The sequence below is a fragment of the Garra rufa genome, chromosome 15 (assembly GCF_049309525.1).
Source record: "Garra rufa chromosome 15, GarRuf1.0, whole genome shotgun sequence".
Lineage (NCBI taxonomy): Eukaryota > Metazoa > Chordata > Actinopteri > Cypriniformes > Cyprinidae > Garra > Garra rufa.
In genome coordinates, this window is record NC_133375.1 from 21,756,366 (window position 1) to 21,779,053 (window position 22,688).

The 22,688-nt window shown below is 35.2% G+C and overlaps 1 protein-coding gene across 1 annotated transcript in view; it reads right to left on the bottom strand.

Moving 5' to 3' along the window:
- The window catches only part of LOC141287686 (serine-rich coiled-coil domain-containing protein 1-like), a 53,592-nt gene that overhangs the window by 21,680 nt on the left and 9,224 nt on the right, over positions 1–22,688 (bottom strand). The window contains exons 3-6 of the mRNA XM_073819829.1: positions 15,019–15,109; positions 14,198–14,312; positions 7,386–7,392; positions 2,059–2,079 (exon numbers count right to left, since the gene is read on the bottom strand). Of these exons, the coding sequence (XP_073675930.1) occupies positions 2,059–2,079; positions 7,386–7,392; positions 14,198–14,312; positions 15,019–15,109 (234 nt within the window). The remainder of the gene's footprint in view (positions 1–2,058; positions 2,080–7,385; positions 7,393–14,197; positions 14,313–15,018; positions 15,110–22,688) is intronic.

The following is a 22,688-nucleotide window of genomic DNA, read 5'->3' on the forward strand; positions in this document are numbered from 1 at the left end:
TTGACTCATTTTTATTACGCCGACTAGCTTCAGGCCAGGATCAGCAACCTCGGCGATGACATCATCTCTGTTTGTTTGTTTATTCTGAACTTTTCAACCCTAAACATCTGAAAAGCTTAAATGTGTTGATTCTGCTCATTACGTGTTGTCCCTTGTGGCTTAATTGTGGTTTGTTTATTTCTAGCAGGGAATTAAGCGGTGATGTCAGAGCAGACGCGGTAGTGGTTGCAGGCGGTTTGTTGACATTAAAGCAATGTTTCTGGTTGATCAAATATTTATGCCTTTAGAAGAGTCATTTGTTCAAAGTCTTACTTGAATGAGCTTCATTTAAAATTGACAAATTCAATGAACAATTAACGTTAAATCTTTGTTTCTCCCCTCAAAAATATGAATAGCTCAAGCTTTAAAGGATTAGTTCACTTCCAGAATAAAAATTCCTGATAATTTACTCACCCCATGCCATCCAAGGTGTTCATGTCTTTCTTTCTTCAGTTGAAAAGAAATAAAGGTGTAATAGGAAAACATTCCAGGATCTTTCTTCATATAGTGGACTGCAATGGGACCCAACAGGTTGAAGGTCCAAACTGCAGTTTCAGCGCAGCTGCAAAGAACTCTACTAGAGGTCTTCCTTGGTCCTAAAATCCGTACCCAAATCACTTCTACCCGAACACAAACGTGAGACTTTTCAGAGCCGCGGTCCAACCTAAGCGCTAGGCCCGAGTCAAACGAGTGCGGAAACGGTATTGGTGACGAGAAGCTTCAGTAGAACAACAGTGAACTGCAGTCAGATGAGATGTTGTCGAATTGAACGAATCTTTCTTTCCTGTCAGCCGTTATACTGGTGCTCGTAGCGCCTGCTCATCACATGCACGAACGAATGTCGGCCGCGCTGTATTAGGCTATATTAAAGGAGTAGTTCACTTTCAGAACAAATATTTACAGATAATGTACTCACCCCCTTGTCATCAAAGATGTTCATGTCTTTCTTTCTTCAATCGTAAAGAAATAATGTTTTTTAAGGAAAACATTTCAGGATTTCTCTCCATATAATGGACTTCTATGGTGCTCCCGAGTTTGAATGCAAAATTCAGTTTAAATCCAGCTTCAAAGGGCTCTAAATGATCCCTGCCGATAAAGAAGGGTCTTATGTAGCAAAGTGATCGGTCATTTTCTAAAAACATTTACAATTTATATATTTTTTAATCTGTGAGTACACACAGAGCTAGACAAGATGAGCATCTGAGGTTAAAAAGTATTTAAATTGTATTTTTTTTTTTTTTTTTTTAAATAACCAATCGTTTTGCTAGATAAGATCCTTCTTTCCTCGGCTGTGATCGTTTAGAGCCATTTGAAGCTGCATTTTGGAAGTTCAAACTCGGGGGCCTCATAGAAGTCCATTATATGGAGAGAAATCCTGAAATGTTTTCCTCAAAAAACACAATTTCCTTAAGACTGAAGAAAGACAGACATGAACATCTTAGATGACAAGAGGGTGAGTACATTATCTGTAAATTTTTGTTCTGAAAGTGAACTACTCCTTTAAGGCACTGTATCATATTCAAACCCATATGAAACTATGATTATGCAATGTTGTATTTATTTTGTCAGTTAAGTCATTAAGTTACAAAAAGGCAATTAAATCTGCCTTAAAACTGTGCATGTAAGTATTTATTATTTAGGAGTCACATTAAAAGCAATGTCAGATTCAGATTCCGCGTCAAGTTCAGCAGCGGCAGCTGCTGTGATGTCTGTTAATCAAAGGACAAAATTACAAAGAGGAAATCAATAGCTTCTGTAGTTTTAAGCTTTATCTCTATTTCATTTAGAATTTAGCTTTTGATAACGTCATTAAATTAGGCTATATTTTCTTTCTGAAAAGTACGGGTAGCTATATGACATTTATTATAATGGGTTTATGTGAAGATTGTTTTAAGGTTAACTTATATTAGAAGTTATTTTTAAAAGTCTAATAAATGTTAAATTGATAGCTCTCAATTATACTGTAATGTTGAATGGCTATAGTCAATGGTTAAATATTGGGAAAAAATTCATAAAGACATCAGTTGGTATCAATGAATACTTGCCTTTAGTCATAAAGATGGCATTAAACAATGCTGTTGTTTCTAAATTAATTTGAAGATTGAATGTGAAATTATTTGCAATATAAAAAGTATAATTAAAAACTTTAATGTTAGGTGGGATTAATCGCAATTAATTTCAGAAAAAAAATGAGCGATTAATTATTATTATTACTTTTTTTTTTTTTAATCGACTGACACCACAAATTTATTTACTTATTTATTATTAGCCTACATTATATTTGTGCCTGCCTGATGGATACATGTTATTTCTGAGTTCGGCTTTCAATTGTGACCAGTGGATTTGAATAATAAATGTGATAGTTCGATAAAAATGTAATTAACAGCCTAATAAGTCATGGATTTGTTAGCGTTGTCTGCAAAATTATTTACCTCATCTCCGGTGAAGAGACACAAAAAAGAAAAGCCCTACATTTTCCTTTTCTATATGCGTTTCTTAAAAATTAACTCAATACGAACGCAAAAGGAGGCTAAGGATACGAGATAGTTCAAAAGAAAAAGCATTTATTTTAATTACCTAAGACCACTAATAACGAACCCAAACCGTGTCCAATGCACTCGTAGAAGTTTTGGACCCGAACCCGCTTGGATCAGACCTCAGGTTTTTTTTTTTGGTTTTGTAAAGGCTGTTTGATTTCTTTGATGAGCATTTGTAATTAAAAAGTATAGAAATGTTTTTTTTTTTTAGAAAATGACCGATCTTTTCACTAGATAAGACCCTTATTTCTCGGCTGGGATTGTACAGAGCCATTTGAAGCTGCATCAAAACTGCAGTTTAGACCTTCAACCTGCTGATCCCCATTGAAAATCCAGGAAAGTCTTCCTCAAAAACCTTTCGTTTCGAAGAAAGAAATGAACATCTTGCATCACATAAGGGTAAAGTAAATTATCAGGAAATTTTAATTCTGGAGTGAACTAATCCTTTTCTATTAGAAGGTAGCAATTCTTACTGTAGAGGAAAATGAATGTAGAGTCAACATGTCATAAAAGCCTCAAAAAAATCCATTTATGACTAAGAACCATTAGTGTTTTAACATTTCATGGCTTGTGGATGCACATCAGGCGAAGAGGCGGTCGGCCTCACAAAGACTGTGTGTCCAATCAGTGATGTCACAAGCTTCCTTGCTACGTGTGACAACAATGGATTCTGCCGCTGTGACTCAGCCAGACCCCCAGGAGACTTTCCCCAAGCCAGATCTCTCCTTGTCTCACACACACCACTGACTGTGGAGAAATCAACATGACGCCAGAACCGCAAGTGGGATCAAAGGTTAGGAATAATCACACCCCCAACTCAACACTTCAGGGAAAAAATAAATAAATAAAAATCCCCACATCTGACTGGATCTCAGCAATTAGTTATGCTCACACAAAAAGTCTAGTGCTCCTTTTGTCACACCCGAGTTTCCTTGAAAGTCCCCTCTCGCTCTCTTTCTTTGAATCACCTTGACAGACTTAGGTAAGGAGACTGGGGAAAGTAGCACAAGGCCAGACATGCTGCCTTCTGTTGTGGAGGACCACAGCTTGCGGAGAGCTGAGGAGTCTGCCCCCTGCTGAAGCAAACCTGCTCCTGAAGGACAAGAGGAAGAGAGGAAGAGAGAAAGAGAGCGAGAACCCAGCTGGTCGTAAGCTTTGCGTCTCAGCATTTCAGTGCTTTCTCTCTGTCTCTGGGCTAAAGGTGCACTCAGGAAGTTGTTTACATTTTGCAGTCTCTTCATCTTTGTGTACTTTTATGTTTGCGCTTTATAAAACATTGAGCTCTGGAATCCTCTACATAATTTAAACATGATTTATATTAACATGAACGACAACATACTGTAATACTTGACCAATTATTAATAATTCTAATTTAATTATAATTATATTTAACCATATAAATAAATGACTCATAATAGGGTGGGCGATATACCGGTAGACATGATTAACCGGTAGAATTTTGATTTTCAATTATGATCTCCATTACAGCTACATGCTCACGTGACTTTACTGTGCTACGTGGTCACAAAATGTATTGTTTGCATCTTTTTAAGCATTGCGGTTTAAAAACATGATGTTGAAATGCAAACAGCAGCTAAAGAGACCACATTTCGCTGTCAGAGAGTCGTGTGCACGGGAGTTATTTTTAGCACTTTATAGGCCTTCAATGGTTAAATACACACACTTGTGTTTGTCAAATTGCACGTCTTTGCAAGTATCCTCATAAACACAGTAAGTTAGGACTTAGGTGAAAGCAAACAGCTGAGAAAACAAGTGTGTAACAGTATATTGGATCCTGGTAGCTCTTAAAATGACAGCAGTCTAATATTCCTGCCGTCTGTTGTTCATATTTAAACAACAAAAGAGAAAATCCTCACTGCTGCTAACTAAGTAACTTTTGTAACTTTAATAAGATGAAATATATATTTAATTTACACAGTGAATAATATCCAGTGTTTTTATACATTTAATTACTTTATACAATGCATGTAGCATTTCTTATTTATTCTACTGTAGTTTTTTTGTCCTATTGTTTGTAATTAATTTCTAATTCTTATTTAATCATTGACGGTTTACTCGTCTTCAGTAAGCTTTAGTTTGTTTTTTAGGGGGTTTTTTTGTGATCTTTCTTAAAAATAAGGTTCTTTATTGACATCGATGTTCCATGAAGAACCTTAAACATCCATGGAAACTTTCAAATGCAGAAAAGGTTCTTTATAGTCAAAAAAGGTTCTTTAGATTTTTTAAACATTCTTCAAAATGGTTCTTTTAAGAACTGTTCACTGAAAGTTTCTTTGGGGAACCAAAAATGGTTCTTCTATGGCATCACTGCAAAAACACCCTTTTGGAACCTTTATTTTTAAGAGTGTGGTGACAAGAAATATGAAATTTCTATGGTATCCAAAATTGATATCATAAAGATAAAAAAAATAACTATGTCGCAATATGTTGTTACCGTGAAATAAAATTATTCATATCGTGATATAAATATTTTAGTCACCCACCCCTAATTTCTAATAACAAATCATAATAAGAATTGTATTGGTAGCAGTAGAAGTACATTAATATAGAGCTGTTCAGTTTAGTCCTAAACATGGTAGACAATTAGAATGTTCTCTATTTTCTATAAGATTTTTTAACTTATGAGTAAAATATCTATCATTTACATGACTTGGAGATGTTCACATTTAGTTCTACAACATGAATTTCACATTACAAATGGTTGTTTATATAATCCTTATGTTAGTAGGTAGGAGATTTATTTTACTTATTCAAAAACTATTCTAACCCATTATGAATTCTGTTGAGAACATAGGACGAATTCACTTTGTGGTTTGACCTACAGATCAACATCATGGCAGTGCAGCTCTATAGCCAACATGTCTGCTCATGAAAGTCACCAGGAATGGTCTCCTTGTAGGTTACAACAGATTTTTTAGGTGACCATGGACCACAAAACCAGCCATAAGTAGTATGGGTATATTTGTAGCAATATGCAAAAATACATTGCATAGGTCAAAATTATCGATTTTTCTTTTATGCCAAAAATCATTAAGATATTAAGTAAAAATCATGTTCCATGAAGACATTTTGTAAATTTCGTACTGCAAATATATCAAAACTTAATTTCTGATTTGTAATATGTGACCCTGGACCACAAAACCAGTCTTAAGTCGCTGGGGTATATTTGTAGCAATAGCCAAAAATACATTGTGTGGGTCAAAATTATTGATTTTTCTTTTATGCCAAAAATCATTAGGAAATTAAGTAAAGATCATGTTCCATGAAGATTTTTTGTAAAATTCCTACTATAAATATATAAAAATGTAATTTTTGATTATTAATATGCCTGTTAAGAACTTAATTTGGAGAACTTTAAAGGTGATTTTCTCAGTATTTTGATTTTTTTGCACCCTCAGATTCCAGATTTTCAAATAGGTGTATCTCGGCCAAATATTGTCCTATCCTAACAAACCATTTATCAATAGAAAGCTTATTTATTGAGCTTTCATATGATGTATACATCTCAGTTTTGTAAAATTTAACCTTATGACTGGTTTTGTGGTCCAGGGTCACATATGCATTGCTTAGAACTTAATTTGGACAACTTTAGAGGTGATTTTCTCAATATTTAGATTTTTTTGCACCCTCAGATACCACATTTTCAAATAGTTGTATCTCAGCCAAACATTGTCCTATCCTAACAAACTATACATCAATGGAAAGCTTACCCACGACCCTTATGACTGGTTTTGCGGTCCAGGGTCACATACGTTTAAAAATGTCTTGATGTGAAACTTTTAATAAGGAAAATATGATTGACCTCTAAAGAAAAGACGAAGAAAATATGATTTAGACAAAGCGTACAAGAAAACTAAATGGGTCTTATGAGCAATTAGATTTTCTTTCCTTCTAGACGACCTTGCTGATAGTATAACTAAATCAGATCAAACTGCAATAGAGAGTTGATCATTTTGTTCCTCACAAAATGGAAAAAAAAGGATATGGTTGAGGATTTCAGTTTCCTTTCATTTAAACTGTGCCTCTCTGTGTGTGAAAGCTGTATAAGAGAAAACCAATCATAAACCTTTACACTGTCTTTTGCAGCACTGCTAAGATGGACTAAGCTCTTTTTTCGGCTCTTCCTATAGCTTCATCTTGCTGTCTCCCTTCACAGAGCAAAACACTTCCTTCTGCCTCTCTTCAGAGCTGTAAAATGGGCTAGCGCTGCGTCGCTGAGCGAGAAAAACATAACACGAGCTGCCGTGCATCAGTCTCGTTGACGGCTGATGCGTTTTCCACACCAACAGCCCAGATTTCGCCTTGGGATAATATATCTTGTCACTTAGTCAGGGTGTAGGATTATAGCCCATCAAACAGTGCATCCTCAACTCTAGCTGAGCTGACTCACAGCAGAAAACAGGCCTCCCAGCCACTGTCCATTAAAGACATCTATACTAGCTGACACCTCCCCACCATAATGACACTATCCCGCAATCCCATGCATCTTTGAAGCAGTTTCTCTCTAGTCTTTCAAATGATGAATTTGACAAACATGAGAAAAAGCCAACTACTTTACTTCTTTTGAGTTTCATTATTTTCAATGCTGGATGATTTATTAGATGCTACAAGCAACATAAAAATAGATAGTTCACCCAAAAATGCAAGTTTGTGATTATTTACTCACCCTCATGTTGCTCCAAAGCAGTATGCTGCCTTTATAGAAAACATTCTTTGTCCATACAAAAATAGTTTAGGGTGATTATGGCAGGCAGAGAGCTCCAGTAAATAAAAGAAAAAATCCATGACTGGTGAGCTATATTCTGCAGAAGCCATATAGGAACAAATAGGAACATATTGAAGTTTAAGTCATTATTCAAACATTCAGATGCGCGTCATACCCAAATGCAATACATCCAAATATACCACTGTTCAAAAAAGTTTGGAGTTGGGAAGACTTCTGACTAACACATTACTTAAAGTTTTTTTTTGTATAATGCATTCTAAAAGTAGTTTTAATGCATTAGTTATGCATTGTAATGCACTATATAATGTATTGTATGATCTCAGTCATGAATAATTGTAACCTAAGTTAACACTATTAATTTTAAATTTGATTATAATTAATTACGACAAGATATAATGTATTACAAAGCACATTATGAATGATAATAATGCATTATACCCTTTAAAAACCCTAATTCATTATAAATAAAGGCTTTAAGTAAAGTGTAACTGAAATCTTTTATGCTTCCTGAATTTATTCAATTGTAATAATATTTTACAGTATTACTATATATTTTTTAATTTAAAATAACTGGTCATTTTTAATATGCAATGTACCTATACATTTACATTATTTTAGTGTCACATGATCTTTCAGAAATGATTCTAATCCTCTGACTTAGCGCTCAAGAATCATATCATCATCAACTGAACAATTGAAAACAATTTTGTTGCTTAATATGTTTGTGAAAAGCATGATACAAACTGCGATCCTTGATGAACAAAGTTTGAAAGAACAGCATTATTTTGAAATACTTTTAATTTTAGAAATGTACAGAAGATGCCAGCTTTGATTAATTTATGTTTTTAGACTATACACTTTTAAATTGCCATAGAATGCATGTATACAATATTTTAAATTGTTCTCTGATATCTACATAAAAGGTAAGGGCAAAAAGTCTCCAGAAACGGTCCATTTACAACCCTAGGATTTGTCCCTAGAATGAAATGCTCTGTTATTACCTTATTTGGAAGGTTCCTGAATAATAATGATGAGCTCTGCTCTGATTGGCTGTTTCACAGAGCGGCTCGCTCTCACACAGCAGGAAGGAACACATGGAGGAAAATATATATTTAATTACGGAGCTCGAGCCGCTATTAATATGCGGTTCATTGAAACTGCCATTTTGAATGCACGATAACTTTTAGTTTCACTTTTGAGATCGGCGATCACACGTGCTCTGTGTAACGTTATACTACAGCCGCAGTACTTACCGCATTTGACAAGTTTAAATGCTGTCAGCAGTGATCAGGATCTGCAAATCATTCGCCATCGTCCCCCCGTGCAGTCATCTCCCCTTACACTGTGTATGTGGTAAGTGAAATCTTATGTACTGCAATGTAACAGGCTACCACTAGCAATAAGCTAACCGTCTCTTTTCAGTGGCTCGCCTTATTTTATTAGATTACCTTATTTGGTTTCCTTGCCTTTCTGAGTAAGTTACAGACACCAACCCATCCCTGCACTTAACATCCCCTGCACAACCTGGAACATAACATTTATTCCCGTGATCTGCCATTTTCGCTATTGTCCTCGCTTTGTTGTTTTTTTTTTTTTTCCACAATAGCCTAGCTGCAGAACTTCTGATGATTCGGCTATGCAAATGTTGGGGGCGTAACTATTAATGATCGCAACTCTTGGTATGTCATGTCCATGTACAGAACTGTTATTATTCAACTATGCCAGGGTAAATACAGTTTTCCATTCTATGGCACCTTTAAACTATACTGTATGTGGAATGAGATTTGAGAGACACAGTGGAGAAAACATTTTCCAGTAAATATACACCTAAATTTCAACCTCATAAAGCTATCATACAGCTTCAGAAGACTCAAAGTATCATGTACAAGTCAAATAGCCTACTTCTGTCATTGTTTTTTTGTTTGTTTGTTTAAAAACACAATGAACTTGTTTATTTAAAAAGATCCGAAACATATTGCTTCTGTTTTTCACAGAAAAGTATCAGAATGTGCGTCTAAAATAGCATAGGGCTAAGTAAATATACAGAATTTCATTTTGTTGATGAACTATGCCTTTGAAAGCTCTTTAAACACTGTTAATACACCAACCCACGCCATAAATAATTGCTAATGAAATTAGCGAACGCAACATGAATAGCAATAGCCTGGCTGACAATGAAAAAGCAAAAACCCTTTGTCAATAACAGGGTCAGATAATCATGGCGCAAACTGTAAGATCTTTAACTTGATGAGAACAAAATACAGAACTTCCTCAGATGCAGTAATAGCAAAACAAATAAAAAAAAAACAACTGGTTTGTGGGGCTACTCACTAAGAAATCTCATTCAAAACTGTGTCAAAGACATCAAGACAAGGTCATTCAATCACCACCTGCTGACAAGGCGAAAATACGCTTTCTAGAAGCAGCACGGCTTTTATGAGGCATTCGCTAGCTCAAATATACTATAAAATGTCATATAACAGTGTTGGTTTGGAAAAGTACTTCTCATAACCTTTCAGCAATATAAGGTAATATTTGGCACTATGGTGTTGCGTTTAAACATTGAAACTTTTGCAGAAAACAAATACGGGACTTATTACAAGTCGCCGACATGTAACAGTTGTGTAGAGTACATTCTGTAATAATTTCAAAATAAACCCGCTCTATTTTGGGGCATGCTCTAAAAACTGTACAAATAATTATAAGGTCAGGAAATGTATTCAATTTTCTAGGCTAATTTCCATGCTAATATAATTTGCTCTGTGTCCACATGGGATTCATCCGGTTTTGAAATGACTCTGCTTTCATTACGCATGAGGATGAAACTGCCAGCCAGAGTAGAGTAGAGTTTGAAAGAACGTTATCAAATCATACAACTGTCGGCGCACTCAATGCCCATGTCAATACATCAGAGAAAGTTAGTTCTGATCGTTTAGGGAACAAGATGCAAAGCTGTGGATGAAGTAGGACTCGCATCCACTGAGAACACAACTGTATGAATCAGTTTAATCTCACGTCATTTTTGACGTGACTGTATTTCTTGACATGTTAGTTAGCGAACGCTGTAGTTCACTTGCTCGTCTATGAATTCATTTGATCAAAATGCTTCAGTCTGGCTAAAGCTGTGCTTCAGTTTGAAGGGATAGTTCACCCAAAAATTTAAATTCTGTTTTTAATTACTCACCCTCAAGTTATTCCAAACCCATAAGACCTTCATTCTTCTTCGGAACACAAATTAAGATATTTTTGATAAAATCCAAGAGCATTCTAAACCCTGCAAAATATCTTAATTTGTGTTCTGAAGATGAACGAAGGTCTCAGAGGTTTGGAATGACATGAGGGTGATTAATTAATGACAGAATTTTCATTTTTGGGGCAACTATCCCTTTAACATAGTACGACAATCCTTTAAATAAGTGTTGATGCTCCAAAATGAAAATTCTCAGAATATCACAATATACTTAAACTGACACTCTGTAAACAAAAAACTTCCTTCCATCAATATATCATCCATCATTATTTACATGATGGATGATGACGGATCATTTGACATGCTTGCTGATGATGATGTCAAAGATTCTGTTACTAAATGTAATGTTTCAGCCAAATGTTCAGTTTTATACACGTTAAGCGTTTTTTTAAATGTGGCCAAGTGTTTATTAATAAACATTTAATAGCTTTTCCTTGCTTATATCAGTAACGTGTCAATAACTGAAGCAGAGATTACTTTAATGACATTTTCGGTGTCTGGATCAAAATCTTTCTGTTCTGTTTCACAAAAGAAAAAGCCATTGATGTTTGAACCAACATAAGAGTGAATAAAGGATGACAGAATGTTCATTTGTGGTTGAACTATTCCTCTAAGGAACTAAAAACAATAAGCACTTTTTAAGGATTTAAAAAACATGCATTTATTTGTTAAAAACTACAGTAAAAACTGTAATACTGTGAAATATTATTACAATTTTGATCAATTGTTTTGTATTTGAATACATTTTAAAACGTAATTTATTCCTGTGATGGCAAAGCTGAATTTTCAGCCATTATTCCAGCCTTCAGTGTCACATAACCGTTCAGAAATCATTCTAATATGCTGATCTGGTGCTAAAGAAACATTTACTATTTTTATAAATGATGAAAACAATTGTTAATATTTTTGTGGAAACTGTGATACTTTTTTGATAAATAGAAAGTTGAAAAGAACAGCATTTATTTGAAATATATATTTTTGTAACACTGTAAATGCCTTTACTGTGACTTTTGTTTGATGAATGTACTGCATCCTTGCTAAACAGAAGTACAAATCAAAAAAATAATAATAATAAAATAAAACAAAATCAGTAACACTTTATAGAGCTTTTTCCTTAGTAAACCAAGAGCGCCGCCATTACGAAGTCTAACGTCAGATTGAATGCTTTTCTGTTCCGGTCTCCATAGGAACCTATTCAAATAGCCCTCATCTGTTTTTAACGTAGCTAACATTGGCAGCTTCGTGTCATCTACACACTCATTAAACTTGGAGGGGTGAGGCACTGACAAATGACGGTTATTGCATTATTGTCAAGTGATGGCGCTATAGAGCCATGTGCTTTTTAAAAATATTTTAATAGGTTTAACATTAGATTATCAACTTGGAATATAGATAATTTGACTAGAAACATTGGAGACCGGAAATGCAAAGCATTCTTCAGGTTAAGAGTCAGACGTGACTTCCGCGTTCAGGAAAAACATCTATAATAAGGTGACGTGTTATCTTTAGTTAATGTATTAACTAACATGAACGAACAAACAATGAACAATACATTTTTTACACTATTTAATAATCTTTGAGTGTTAGATATGTTAGTTAACACAAATACCGTCATTGTTTGTTCATGTTAGCTCACAATAACAAACACAACTTTTCAAAAAGCATTATTAAATTCTAAAATGAACATTAACTAAGATTAATAAATGCTGTAAGAGTATTGTTCATTCTTAGTTTGTTAATTAATGTAGTTAACTAATGATAACTATGGAAGCCTGTTTCCACCACTGAATAAAAAAGGTAATTGCCACTTTTTAATCTCACAATTCTGACTTTTTTTCTTGCAATTGCGAGGTTATATCTCGTAATTCGGACTTTTTTTCTCATAATTGCGTCATATAAACTTGTAACTGATTTTATAACTCACAATTGTGAATTTATGTCTCACAGTTCTGAGAAATAAAGTAAGAATTGCAGGATATAAACTCACAATTGCGAGAAATAAAGTCAGAATTGCGAAATATGTACTCGCAAATATGAGGAAAAAGTTTATATCTCACAATTCTGACTTAATTCACAATTGTGAGTTTATAATCACACAATTCCGACTTTATTTCTCAGAATTGCAAGTTCATATCACAATTCTGAACTGCAAGATACAAAGTTGCAATTCTGACTTTATAACTCGCAACCGCAACTTTTTACCTCACAATTCTAAGAAAAAAAAAGTCAGAATTGCGAGTTATAGTCCAGTTCTGAGAAAAAAAAAAGCCTGATATGTTCACAGAATTGCAAGTTTATATCTCACAATTCTGACTTAACTCACAATTGTGAGTTTATAATCACACAATTGTGACTTTATTTCTCAGAACTGCAAGATATGAAGTAGCAATTCTGACTTTATAACTCGCAACTGTGACTTTTTACCTCACAATTCTGAGAAAAAAGTCAAAATTGCGAGTTATAAAGTCCAGTTCTGAAGAGGAAAAAAGACTGATATGTTCACAGAATTGCAAGTTTATATCTCACAATTCTGACTTAACTCACAATTGTGAGTTTATATCACACAATTCTGGCTTAAACTTGCAATTCTGAGAAAAAAAAAAGTCAGAATTGAGAGTTATAAAGTCCAGTTCTGAGGAGAAAAAAAAGACTGATATATTCACAGAATTGCAACTCACTGACTGAACTCATAATTGTGAGTTTATATCACACAATTCTGACTTTATTTCTCAGAATTGCAAGTTTATATAACACAATTCTGACTTAATAACTCACAATTGTGAGTTTATCACACAATTCTGACTTAAACTCACAATTCTGAGGAAAAAAAAGTCAGAATTGAGAGTTATAAAGTCCAGTTCTGAGGAGAAAAAAAAAGACTGATATATTCACAGAATTGCAACTCACTGACTGAACTCATAATTGTGAGTTTATATCACACAATTCTGACTTTATTTCTCAGAACTGCAAGATATGAAGTCGCAATGCTGACTTTAAAATCTGCAACTGCGACTTTTTACTTCACAATTCTAAAAAAAAAAAAAAAAAAAAAAAAAAAAAAAAAAAAAAGGCAGAATTGCGAGTTATAAGTGATGTGAAAAAAAAGACTGATATGTTCAGAGAATTGCAAGTTTATATCTCACAATTCTGACTTTATTTCTCAGAACTGCAAGATATAAAATCGCAATTCTGACTTTACTCGCAACTGCAACTTTTTACCTTTTGTAAAAGTGTGTATTACGCAATTCTGAGGAAAAAAAGTCAGAATTGTGACATAAAAAGTCGCAATAACCTTTTTTTATTTTCTATTCAGTGGCGGAAACGGGCCTCCATAATAAATCTTATTGTAAAGTGTTACCAAAAAAATCTATTTCTAATATCCATTTTCTTGTAATGTTGGCAGGCAAGTACCAATGTGAACTACAAGTTTGGCTAGGCCAGCAGAAAAAATCCAAATGTTGAGCTCTTCAAATCTATTCACATTCATGAAACAATTGGATGATCATTGTGTGGTTTGTAACAAGGTAAACACCATTACTGAGTCCTTAAAGCGGGCATGTAACATTATCCCCACTGTTGAAACATTCATGTTCACAGTGTGTCTGTGAAATTGCGAAAACATACCTGAGGGTGGGCTCCTTGGGCTCTCTTCCAGGGGTCCGGTCGGTGGATGCCTCCAGGGGTGAGGGCAGCAGGTTGAGGCAAGATGCAAGAGACTGACTAGAATCCTCCCGGGAGGCTTTAACAGCAAATTAAGAAAAAAAAAAAAACCTCTGGGTGAAAACAAGCTTCAACTTTGTTTTCATGAAATGAAGGATTTATTTACATTTTAAGACATTTTTGTACAAAAAAAGCCTAAATTTAGTAGTGTTAGATGGCCAATTGTCCAATAATCTGGGTCCTGAAGCAAAACCACTTGAGAACCACTGATCCAGTGGAAGTTCATGCTAAAACGACTTCATGCACAGGCGCTGCGCTATTTACTTCTCTTGCGAAAAAAAACTGCTTTAGTAAATATCAGCAATGACATTCGCAGTGTTTATCTGTCTAGAGGCTCTGCCTGTGGTGCATGTTAACGTGTAGCGTCACACGCGCTGATGTAACTCCTCCCGAAATATCAGAACATTTGGAAAATTAAGATGACGACATGACTAATTCATAATTGTATTCGTGCATAACTTCATGGTGTAATATTTTACAAGGTATTAAAATCTAGAAGTCTTCTTCCGCTAAAGTAGGGAGGAGGATAAGGTCTCATCTTTTTTTATCAAGGCAAAAATCATTTCTTCAAGCGATGCAGCTATTATAAGAATGTGTAATTACTATAACAAGATATTCAAAGATTTAACAGCATGAATATGAATGAGAGAAACGCCATATAACATGTTTGAGAGTCTGAAGCAAAAAGAAGAGAGCAACTGGAGTCAACTGGAGTGAAAACATACCATGGTGAGGTCGCTGGTCATCAGAGAGGTCAAGATCCAGCATCAGGTCATCCTCATCCAACTCAGATGAGCCAAGGTTATTCAAAACATCCTGGAAAAGCAAGAAAAATGATCATGTAAGAGTGAAAATAGTTTCACAGACAATGGCATTTTACAAAGATTTTTTTTGTTTTTTAAATAAGTCTCTTATGCTCAAAACTTCATTTATTTGATTAAAATACAGGAAAAAAGTAATATTATGAAATATTATTGCAATCTACAGTTTTCAATTTAAATTCACTTTAAAATGCAATTTATTTCTGTGATGTAAATCTGAATTTTTATCTACATCCTTCAGAAATCATTCTAATATGCTGATTTATTATCAGTGTTGGAAACAGTGCTGCTTAATATTTTTTTTTTGGAACCCATGATACTTTTTTCAGGATTCTTTGATAAACAAAAAGTTAAAAAGAACAGCATTTATCCAGAATAGCAATATTTTCTAACAACTTAAGTCTTTGCTACCACCTTTTATCTATTTAACACATCCTTGGTGAATAAAAGTATTCATTTCTTTCAAAGAAAACTGACCCCAAACTTTGAATGATAGTGTACATTCTTACAAACAATTTTTATTTTAAACAAATGCTGTTCTTTTTAACGTTTTATTCATCAAAGAACCCTGAAAAAAGTATCACAGGTTTCAAAAGAATATTAAGCAACACAACGGTTTGCAACATTGACAATAAACAGAAGACTGAAGTAATGATGCTAAAAATTCAGCTTTGCATCACAGGAATAAATTCCATTTTAAAGTATATATAAAAAAAAAAAACAGGATTTTAAATTGTAATAATATTTCACAATATTACTGTTTTGTCTGTATTTTTAATCATTTTTTAAAGTGTTTTAATGAGCAGGAAAGACTTAAGCTTAGACATTAAAAATCTTAATGATCCCAAACTTTTTAATGTGTAAAATGTAAGAAATATACATTGATAGCATGTAATATTTATTTCCAGTTCTTACAGTAATTTACTTGTATATATAAATTTGGATTTATAATCAGAATTAAAAGTAATAATAATATAAATGCATTATATCCTTAAAGTACATAAATTAGTGGGAAAAAAAATATAGCTATTTAATGGCACAAATCATTTTTGTTTGTTTGTTTGTTTTAAATTAATACATACTGTATCATTTCTTTGAGGTTAAGCCAGTTAAAAAAAAAAAAAAAAAAAAAAAAAAAAAAAAAAAAGTAAAAATGAGGATGAGTAAATATTTTATGACCAGGCTAATAAAATACATTTAAAAAGTCCTTACTGTTAAGACCTGGTATCCATAAAAGATTGATATTTTACCATTTATGCCATTTTAGACTCCATTTTAATGCATCTACTTTGCAGTTAAAGGTGACTAATGACTTTCTTAAATTCAGCCCGAACCTCCAGCTGCGTGTCATGGTCTCTTTGTTAACGCAAGATGACAAAAGAGGATTTAATTTAATTCAAAGACGCCTCCACAGCAACCTTTCCACACATCTGACTAAACAGCGCAAAAATTCCACTGTGCACTCAAGAAGCAGAAACCCTGTATCGCTCAGGCTCAAACCAAAGTGGGCTTCTGGGTTTTCTGATGTTTTTCAAAGTGTCACACTGCCATCTTGTGTCCAGAATGAAAAAAACTGTTTAAAAATGAAAGCTATAGGTGGAGGGGAAAAAGGAATACTAAAACAGGGTCGTTTATTCTAGCATGCACCGGACTCAGCAAAGCTCTAATGTGGAGTATTTCAAGCTAATCTTATTTAAAAGTGCATGTAAAAGACAAAAAGGCAAAAGAGCGGCTATTATGTCCTATTAAAGTGGAGAAGCGCAGTTCTGTGGCTAATTAAGCAGGACAGAGCAAAGTACTGCATAGTGCATCAGGACAGAAAAGTGCCTTAACTTTGACTTTGCTAGAAATTAAAGGGTCGCTGGGCAGCTAATTAAGACTCTCAGGATATGAAAAGGCCTGGCCTTTAACTCTGTGAAATATTACGATGCCAAATGACAAAATGAACATAATGCATCACTACTATTACAATCTTAGTAAGAACGTAATATTGATGAAGTGAATGGCCTCATTCATTGACCTGTCCAGACAGCTTATTTAGATATATTAAAGAAAAAAAAATGGTCATGGTTCATAAATGTCATTGTCAACATAAACCACAGAACACAGGTTGGTTTTGTGCGTAAGCATGCAAACTTTCTCAATCAACAAGGTCACTAATCACAGATACAGAGATTGACAACAGAAGCATAAAGGACAAAAACTGCCAGTGCTCGATAAAAATGTCTGCGTGAAAAAAAAAAAAAAAAAAAGAGGTGATGAGATGATATGAGATGATAGTCTTTTTTTTTTTCCTCGAGCGTTTATTTCTGAGGGATTGAGAAGGTGACAGAGAGCTGACATTTGGTGTGACTCACTCTCCATCTCCCGATGTTCAGATTGATTTTTTTGATCTTTTCATGTCAGTGTCAGGAGAAAACATGCTTTACTTATTAACAAAATATCCTGCGGCCCTTGACAAAAAGGCCAAATCAGTTCAATGGCATTGTAAACAACTTTTCCTCCCTTCGTTTTTAAGAAATCGCTTCTAAAAAAAAATATCCCTTTGAGAAAATAAACAGAAACACTATTTTAAGGAGGCAACCTAAAAGGTTTCACATTTGCAGGTTATGCAAGTATACACCCTCAGAAACATTCACAACAAATCTGTGCTGCTACCAGAAATTGTTATGAGGAGTCAGAAAACATTTGCACAAATGTATCCTAGGGATTAGGAAATGACCCAACCTGAACTCGGGGTGCCTGCACTTAAGGTCCAGGACACTTTAAAGTGCCTTGAGAAAGTATTCATATGCCTACATTTTTGTTATGTTGCTGCCTTTTTTCCACATCAATCTACAATCCATAGGCCACAATTGTAAAGCAAAAACAGGTTAACATTTTGGCAAATTTATAAAAAATACAAAACTTAAATGATTCCATTGTATAAGTATTAATACCCTTATCTGGGACGGATGAATTTAACTCAGGAACATTCATACTGCCTATAGATGTTACTAAATATGAGTGAAGTTAACCTGTGGCAAATTCAATTGAATGGATATGATTTGGAAAGGCACACTTCTTAATTAAAAGGTCAAACAGCACAAATGCATATCAGAGCAAAAACCAAGCCCTGAGGTTAAAAACACTGCTTGTATAGCTCAGAAACAGGATTGCATCAAGCCACAGATCTGGGGAAGAATTCAGAAAAAAAAAAAAACTGCTGCATTAAAGGTTCACAGAAGCATGCAGTCTCCATTAGCCTTAATGGAAGAAGTTTGAAACAACCAGGACTCTTCATAACGCCAGCCTCCTGGCCAAACTGAGCAATTGATGGAGAAGAGCTTTCATTAGAGTGGTGACCAAGATCTTGATGGTCACTCAAGTTGAGCTCTGTGATCATATGTGAAGATAGCAAAAACCAACAGAAAAACAAACATCACTGCAGCACTCCACCGATCTGGGCTTTATGGCAGTGTGGCAAGACTCAATCCTCTTCTTAGTGAAGACAAATGAAAACACACCTGGACTTTGCAAAAAAAAAAAAAAAAAAAAAAAAAAAAAGCACCTGAAGGCTCCTTAGACTGTGAGAAACAATATTTTCTGGTCTGGTGAACCTCAAGTAGCAGGGACTGAGGGACTCAGAGTAAAAGTAAAGCTTAACACAGCAAAATATAGAAATAGCCTTAATGACAACCCAGTCCAGAGCATTCAGGTTCACCTTCCAAACTTCCCTTCAACTTCCAACAGGACAATGACCCAAAGCACACAGCAAGAGTGGCTTATAGACAACTGTGGATGTGCTTGAGTGGCCCAGCGAGAGTCTGGGCTTGAACCAATTCAAACATTTCTGGAGAAACCTGAAAATGTGTCTTTCCCCATCCAACCTGACAGAGCTTGAGCGGTGAAGAGGTTAGGAGAAAAATGGCATATAATCGCCAAATAATGTTGATGTACAAAGCTTGTCGCATCATACCCCAAAAAAACTTGAGACTGTAAAAGATGCTTTAGCTAAGTACTGAATTAAGAGTATGAATACTTACAGTATGCAATGTACTTATTTCAGTTTTTATTTTTAATAAATTTACGAAGTTGTAAGAATTCTGATTTTGCTTCGTCATAATGGTTTATGGAGTGTAGATTGATGTGGGGAAAAAAGTAATTTAAAGCAGTTGACATGTTCAAAGCCCAGAACATAAACGCATCACTAAAATAATCCATGTGACATCGGTGGTTCAACCGTAATGTTATGAAGCTACAAGAATACTTTTTGGGTGCAAAGAAAACAAAAATAATGACTTGATTCAACTATTTCTTCCCCAGAGAGTACCACCCTGCATACGTGTGGTGACCTGTTGTTCTAACTTAGAACCTGGATTCACTGCGCCTTGTTTTTAAGCAGAGGAATGCACACGTATGTGTCATGGTATTGTTGTGAATGTCAATCAAAGACTGACACAGAAGAGAAAAAATTATTGAATAGAGTCATTATTTTAGTTTTACTTGTGCATGGAAATTATTCTCATAGCGCCATCAAATCAAGGTTGAACCACTGATGTCATATGGACTATTTTAGCGATGTCCTTACTACCTTTCCAGGCCTTGACCGTGGCAGTTGTGTTGATGTCTATGCAGGATCAGAAAGCTCTTGGATTTCATCTTAATTTGTGTTCGGAAGATGAAGGTCTTGCGGGTTTGGAACGACATGAGGGTGAGTAATTAATGACAGAATTTTCATTTTTGCCTGAACTATCCCATTAAGTCAGTAGTGATTATTTTTAGTTGACGCTGGACACTGGTGTTATAGGGCTGACAGATAAATCAGAATAATTAACTGTCAGCAACAGTATTACAGCTCTTTTGTACAAGTTTCAATAACGCTGCAAAGACGACCTCAATTAAACAAAAATCATCGAATTTCAAGTCTAGGCCACAACGTATTCCTGATTCAATAAGGCAGCTTTCTCATAAGTGAAAGTCAGGCCCTTTAGGCACATTCATCTAACCAGCACTGGCTGCTGCCAAATGTTTCATTCATCAGCAAGACCAAAGTCTCCTGCTCTACAACACGAAGGCTGAGTGCAAGCTAAAAACAATTAAGCTGTATCAAACAAGAACCATCTTTATGCAAATGAAGCTGCAAAAGGCAAACTATCAAACAACACTTACGCGATTTACAAGCGTGTTAGCCAAAGATTACAGAAATGGGAAGCAACTGTAGTTCCTCAAATGTTAATGTTTGAAGAACACTGAGAGCAGTAACTGGCATGCTTCCCTTGAGAGCAGTGAGCAAGACCACAATTTCTCGCTGTGACAATGGAATGCTTCCCTTTTCCTGCCTGTCTTTGTGTTTAAATTAAAAGTTATGTGAGTCGGGCCTGTAAAAAGTATGTTAATGAGCATTTCCATTCTCTGGTGATTACAGAGTCAGCTTAGAAAAATCTACAAAAAGACTTTTAAAAGCAGAATCCACACACACATAGAAATCTCTCTTTTAAAATAAAAATGAGTAGGTAGCAATTGGTATTTAAAATGGAACATTCAGAAATAATTCAAGAAAAAAAAACGAAATAAATAAATAAACATCAGTGTTATTCATGCTGAAGTTCATTTTGAAAATGGCTAACGCTTCAGTGAGCGAGTCAGTTATTAGACCACTTCATACAAACAACTTGTGAGTTTGGGACATGCTTGAGACTGATTCATTAAGAACCGACTCATTCATTCGCAAATCGGACATCACGGATAACAATGTTCATTGTTCCATGCAGCATGCACAATGCAAAAAGCTGCCCACTCTCTGAACTTCACTGCAGAATGACTGCACCATAGAAGAGGATTTTCCTTTAACAAATCCGTTTCATCCGGCAATTAAAACGTAGGCTCACATATCCATTTATCTTTATCAGCCACAGCTTCGATAACACAATCTGGATCCTCAAAGTCACCCAAAACACACAGCATGTTTCCTAAGATTTCCGAGTTCTGTTGACAAACCTGATCAGACACAGTGCCTTCAGGATGTAGCCCCATCCAAGAACAACTGCCAAACATGATAATGTAAATGGAAAGGCCAGGTCAGCCCAGCCACGGTAAAGGTAACCCTCACTCAGAAATTTTGCACGGCACATGACTTGATGACAAATTAGCAGTGGCACCTTAGCAAGCATTAAAGAACAATAACACAGGATGTGGCGTTTTCCTCCGCTACGCTGGAAAACAAGAGCAATTACTTTGGCCTCAAGCTGTGCAGGTGCAGGCTACACTATTCAGAAACAAAACAAAGCCTTTAGAACTTTGTAGGAACTAGCCAGAAGTTTGAGCCATTGTTTTACATTACTAATTGAAAGAATGTTTTCCTGTAAGGGTTGTGTCTAAAACCTCACTCGAGCATAATTCTTTATCTATCAGCCCTTTAACACTAATGACCAGCACCAGCTAAAAATAGTCACTGCTAACCATTCAAAAGTGTTTTTTTTTTCTTGAAGGAAATTTAGCAAAACTGCATTCAACAGAAATGCATTAAATGATTCATAAGTGACATTAAATGTTACAAAAGAAGTTAATCAAAGAATCCTGTATTGCAGTTCCCACAGAATAATAAGCGGGAACATTTATTTGATCACCTAATTAAAAGAGAAGTTTACTTCAAGAACAAAAATTTACAGATAAATGTACTCGGAAAGGAAAGGAAAGGAAAGGAAAGGAAAGGAAAGGAAAGGAGGTGACGTGAGGCCAAGTATGGTGACCCATACTAGGAATTTGTGCTCAGCATTTAACCCATCCAAGTGCACACACACAGTAGTGAACACATACACACCGTGAACACACATCCGGAGCGGTGGGCAGCCATTGCTGCGGCGCCCGGGGAGCAGTTGGGGGTTCGGTGCCTTGCTCAAGGGACTCACCTCAGTCGTGGTATTGAGGGTGGAGAGAGTGCTGTACATTCACTCCCCCCACCTACAGTACAATCCCTGCCGGACCTTTGGGTTACAAGTCCGACTCTCTAACCATTAGGCCACGACTCACCCCCTTGTAATCCAAGATGTTCATGTCTTTCTTTCTTCAGTCATAAAGAAATTATGTTTTTTGAGGAATTTTTTTTTTTTCGCTGTTTTACCTTTTTTGTTAAGGGTGTTTGATCTTTGTATGTTTTTTTTGCAAACACTGGGTCTGTACTTTTGCAGAGATGCAGGATGATTTTAAAATATCTTCTGAAGTTGAGGAAGAAAATAAGATGGGAGTTTTTCAACATACCCTAACTGTCTTGAACCGGAAAAAAACAGTTCAGGCAGTGCAAGACAAGACCAGCGTTTGAGGTTAAAAAGTATATAAATTGTAATTTTAAAAAATTTGCTAGATAAGACCCTTCTTCCTCTGCTGGGATCATTTACAAGAGCATTTAGGATTGTTTGAAGCCGCATTTAAAAACTACATATTGTTCAAACTCAGGGCACCATAGAAGTCCACTATAGGACGAAAAATCCTGAAATGTTTTTCTCAAAAATAATCATTTCTTTACGACTGAAGAAAGAAAGACATGAACATCTTGGATGACAAGGGGTGTGTACATTATCTGTAAATTTTTACTC